At 43.7% G+C, this 4,307-nt stretch overlaps 1 protein-coding gene across 1 annotated transcript; it reads right to left on the bottom strand.

Moving 5' to 3' along the window:
- LOC123770922 (glycine, alanine and asparagine-rich protein) lies at nt 1–1,941 on the bottom strand. Its single transcript, XM_045763100.2, has 3 exons — nt 1,802–1,941; nt 1,192–1,229; nt 1–985 (listed from the first exon to the last, which is right to left on the bottom strand). The coding sequence occupies exons 1-3, from the start codon at nt 1,836–1,838 to the stop codon at nt 263–265; spliced, it is 798 nt and encodes a 265-aa protein (XP_045619056.1). The 5' UTR covers nt 1,839–1,941; the 3' UTR covers nt 1–262.
- Nucleotides 1,942–4,307: the final 2,366 nt, after the last annotated feature.

Consider the following 4,307-nt stretch of genomic DNA (forward strand, 5'->3'; position numbering starts at 1 on the left):
TTAACCGTTTATTTATATTTAATAATATAAAGTACCGTAGGAAAAGTATTTTGATGTCGATTTTCTTTTAATTCTGGCGTTCCTCTGCTACGACTTTCTGGCCTGGTAGCTTCTTGTGGCGCCCCCAGTAGAGCTCCAGGTACACGCTCCGGCGTTCAGGTCCTGCGTGAGGGTAGTCCTCACCCGAGGCAAGGGCCCTACCCTTCTCTCTCCTCCTCTTCCCTGCATCGTTGACGACCGGCACCTGTCGTTTTCTCTGTCTTTAGTGGTAACCTCCTCCGTATCCAAATCCATGTCCTGCTCCGTAACCCCCAAACCCTCCATTGTTAGCTCCTTTTGCCTTGGCGAGAGCTTTGGATGCTGCGATCTGTGCCTGAGAGGCGGCTCCTGCGGCCGAGTGCAAATCGTTGATGACCACATTCTGCTGTGTGCGCAGAGAGTTGGCTGCCTGTTGCGCCTGCCACGCCATGGAGTTCTGAGAGTTGAGGACGCTTTCCTGGGCAGCAAGACTGCCAGTAGCCTGACCTGCCAGGGCGTTGGTCTCGCCAGAAACCTGACCCAAATTACTGACCAGAGCACGAGCCATGGAATGAGCCACCTTAGCCGCTTGCTCAGCCTTGTGGGCCTTACCAGCCAGTGATGCCTCCTGGAAGGCCGCCGCCTGAGCTCCTTGTGCAGCCTGGGTGATCTGTGCGGCCTGTGCATGTCTGTTGGCTGCGGCAGCTTGAGCTGTCTGTGAAGCAGCGGCAGCAGCAGCTGCGGCACCTGCTGCGGCTCCGGCAGCTGCAGAATGAGCTGCACCTCCTAGACTAGCAAAAGCAGCGGTGGCCTGAGAGGCAGCCTGGTTAGCGATGTCTGCGGCAGAAGGTCCGTGACCCCCATGACCGTAGCCGCCCACCACCAGGTAGCTGCCACCATTACCGTGAGCACCGCCACCGCCGCCTCCGTAGCCGCCGCCATAGCCGCCAGCGAACCCACGTTTTTCCTGTTATAATAGTAAGAATTTGTTTCATATTACGAGAGCAAGAATTATGCCAAATATTATAATGAATTCTCTTACAAATATTTTCTTAACACGTATTTGGTAAGAAATGTAAAGTGAAAACTATATGCTGGTAATGTTCCATTCATATAAAATTATAGTATTTGCAATAGAAATGAAATTAAGAGTGAGGAACCAGAGTGTCTTACCCTCGTGTCCTCGGTCATCTCTCCAGCAAGTGCCAAGCCTAAAATAACACAAGGCCTTTATTAATAATTAGTAATGGTAATGTCTTGTCACAGACATAGGATATGCCTATGTTAATATTAATAATGTGGGCATTAATTAGTTTTATTCACAAAATATTTAGTATAGCGTTCAGCTTGTGTTGTCAATCCAACTCTTGCTCCTTCAATGAAAAATAAATGCATTTCTTCATTATCTTTATGGATAATATATATATATATATATATATATATATATATATATATATATATATATATATATATATATATATATATATAAAATATATATATATAAAATATATATATATATAAAATATAAATATATTTATATATAAAATATATATGTACATAAACATATATAGTGAGTGTTTTGCTATGGGGAGCCTGTAAGCTTCCACAAGCATGACATGCATTATATTCATGAGCTCAGGTGACGTGTATAGATCTACCTAACTTCGAAGTCTTAATTGGCTACTTTATAATTTATAAATTGCCTTATATATATGTAATATACACTTATTTGTGAGTTTGTTCTGAGAAATATTATCCATATGAAGACTTGTGTGCTGCTCACCCAGTAGCATGGAGGCGAGGAGGGTGATCCTGTACATGGTGTAGTGTGTGTGGGTGGGGACGGCAGGGGAGGCGACGTCAACTCAACCACAGCAGGAGAGCTTGTGCTGGGGCTGGGGGCCGCAGCGCCATTTATATATTTCCCCGCCAAACACCCCCCCCCTCCCCATCCCCTCCATCTCCGACCCCCACACTCGCTGTGTTTACTTCATCTGTGTCGGAAATATTAAGTTTAAAGTAAAGAGCATGGATTATATTTTGCGTGGTGATTTAGTAATGCAAATCGATAATTTAGTCAAATGTGTAGACCTAGTAGTTAGTTATTTAGGCTTAATATGAGATAGTGAAAGTGACCGAAGGGTCACTTTTAGTAGAGTTTAAAAGCTTAATGATTTATAGTAGTTTAAATTAATGAAGCCACAATGTTTTTCCATTAAATTTTGAAAGCGACTTCGTTAATGTTATATAGTTTTAGTAGGACGAAACGAGGCATAGTGACTGGATTCATTTTCAGGGATTTGAAACTTTTCCAAGCCAGCCGTGTCGCTAGCGTCAGTATGCTTCACATACAGGAACCTGGACAAACACTTTCATTACACACCAAAACCAGGACAAGCACGCACGCACGCACGCACTCTCACTCTCACTCTCTCTCTCTCTCTCTCTCTCTCTCTCTCTCTCTCTCTCTCTCTCTCTCTCTCTCTCTCTCTCTCTCTCTCTCTCTCTCTCTCTCTCTCTCTCTCTCTCTCTCTCTCTCTCTCTTCTCTTTCTCTTCTCTCTGTTTTTTCTCTCTCTGCTCTCTCTCTCTGCTCTCTCTCTCTGCTCTCTCTCTCTGCTCTCTCTCTCTCTCTCTCTCTCTCTCTCTCTCTCTCTCTCTCTCTCTCTCTCTCTCTCTCTCTCTCTCTCTCTCTCTCTCTCTCTCTCTCTCGCTCTCTGTGCTCTCTGCTTTCAGGTTGGTCGGCTTTTGTCTTATCTTGGTTCAGTGGGTTTGACAGGTGTCTGGGAATCTCGAGAACTCTGGTTCAAGTCACCCCATTGCCTCAAAAAGATTTTCTCCGTGTGATACATCTCGCCAAATGTGATTTCTTCAACCTGTCCTCAGGGAAGAGATCCGCTCAAGGGAATGGATTGGGAAGACTACATAATATGTGCTATTATCTACTCACTATCCTTGGTTATGTTAGGTTAAGGTTTGGTTAGGTTAGGTTTCATTACGTTTGGTTACGTTAATACGGTGTATTATTGACGATAATGTGATATATATAATTCAAAAAATAATTCGAAAACTATTTCAGTGTGCCGAGAATTTCGTTTGCCGAAAACCAAATTCTTGAAAGAAAATAATTTCAGCGTGTAGTTTTTATATTATAAACCAATGATATATAATACAATAACGTTATAACTTGAGTATAATCTATTTATGATAAACGGTAATTTGCCAATTTACACACAAGCTATTACTGGATCCGTAATATGCTTTCAGATCATCACAACTATCAAGATTACTATACAGGAGGTTTGAAGAGTGGTGTGGTTTCTCATGGTAAGATTTGCTGTGAGGACGGGCTCGATTTCTTTGTGATCTGAGGGATGGGCGTAAGGGTGTGAACACCATTACCCACAGGCCAGAGTGTAGGTGGGCCGACAGTAAAAGTTCTGGTTCGGCTCCAATTTGGAACCTCCAGACCTTTCCAGTGAACTCAGTTCTGGATTAGTCTATTTTGTTCAATCATGGCCTAATGGGTTAAGGCAGGTGTTTGGGAATCACCAGAATGCCGGTTCAAGCCTCCCCATTGCCTCAAAATGGTCTTGTCATTATAACACATTGCGCCATTGTGATTTCTTTGTGATCCGAAGGAGGGTTGTAAGGGTGTGAACATTACCTACAGGCCGGAGTGTAGGCGGGCCGACTGTAAAAATCCTGGTTGGGCTCATGGCTGACAGACCTTGCCTGAACCATACTATCATGACTAACAGACCTTGTTGAACCATTCTATCATGGCTGACAGACCTTGCTGAACCATTTTATCATGGCTGACAGACCTTGCTGAACCATATTATCATGGCTGACAGACCTTGCTGAACCATGCTATCATGGCTGATAGACCTTGCTGAACCTTACTATCATGACTGACAGACCTTGTTGAACCATACTATCATGGCTGATAGACCTTGCTGCACTATACTATCATGGCTGATAGACCTTGCTGCACCATACTATCATGGCTGACAGACCTTGCTGAACTAATCATGGCTGACAGACCATGCTGAACCATTCTTTCATGACTTGACAGACCATGCTGAACCATATTATCATGGCTGACAGACCTTGTTGAACCATACTATCATGGCTGACAGACCTTGCTGAACCATTCTTTCATGACTTGACAGACCATGCTGAACCATATTATCATGGCTGACAGACCTTGCTGAACCATTCTTTCATGGCTGACAGACCTTGCTGAACCATACTATCATGGCTGACAGACCTTGCTGAACCATTCTTT

Source organism: Procambarus clarkii, chromosome 56 (assembly GCF_040958095.1).
Source record: "Procambarus clarkii isolate CNS0578487 chromosome 56, FALCON_Pclarkii_2.0, whole genome shotgun sequence".
Classification (NCBI taxonomy): domain Eukaryota; kingdom Metazoa; phylum Arthropoda; class Malacostraca; order Decapoda; family Cambaridae; genus Procambarus; species Procambarus clarkii.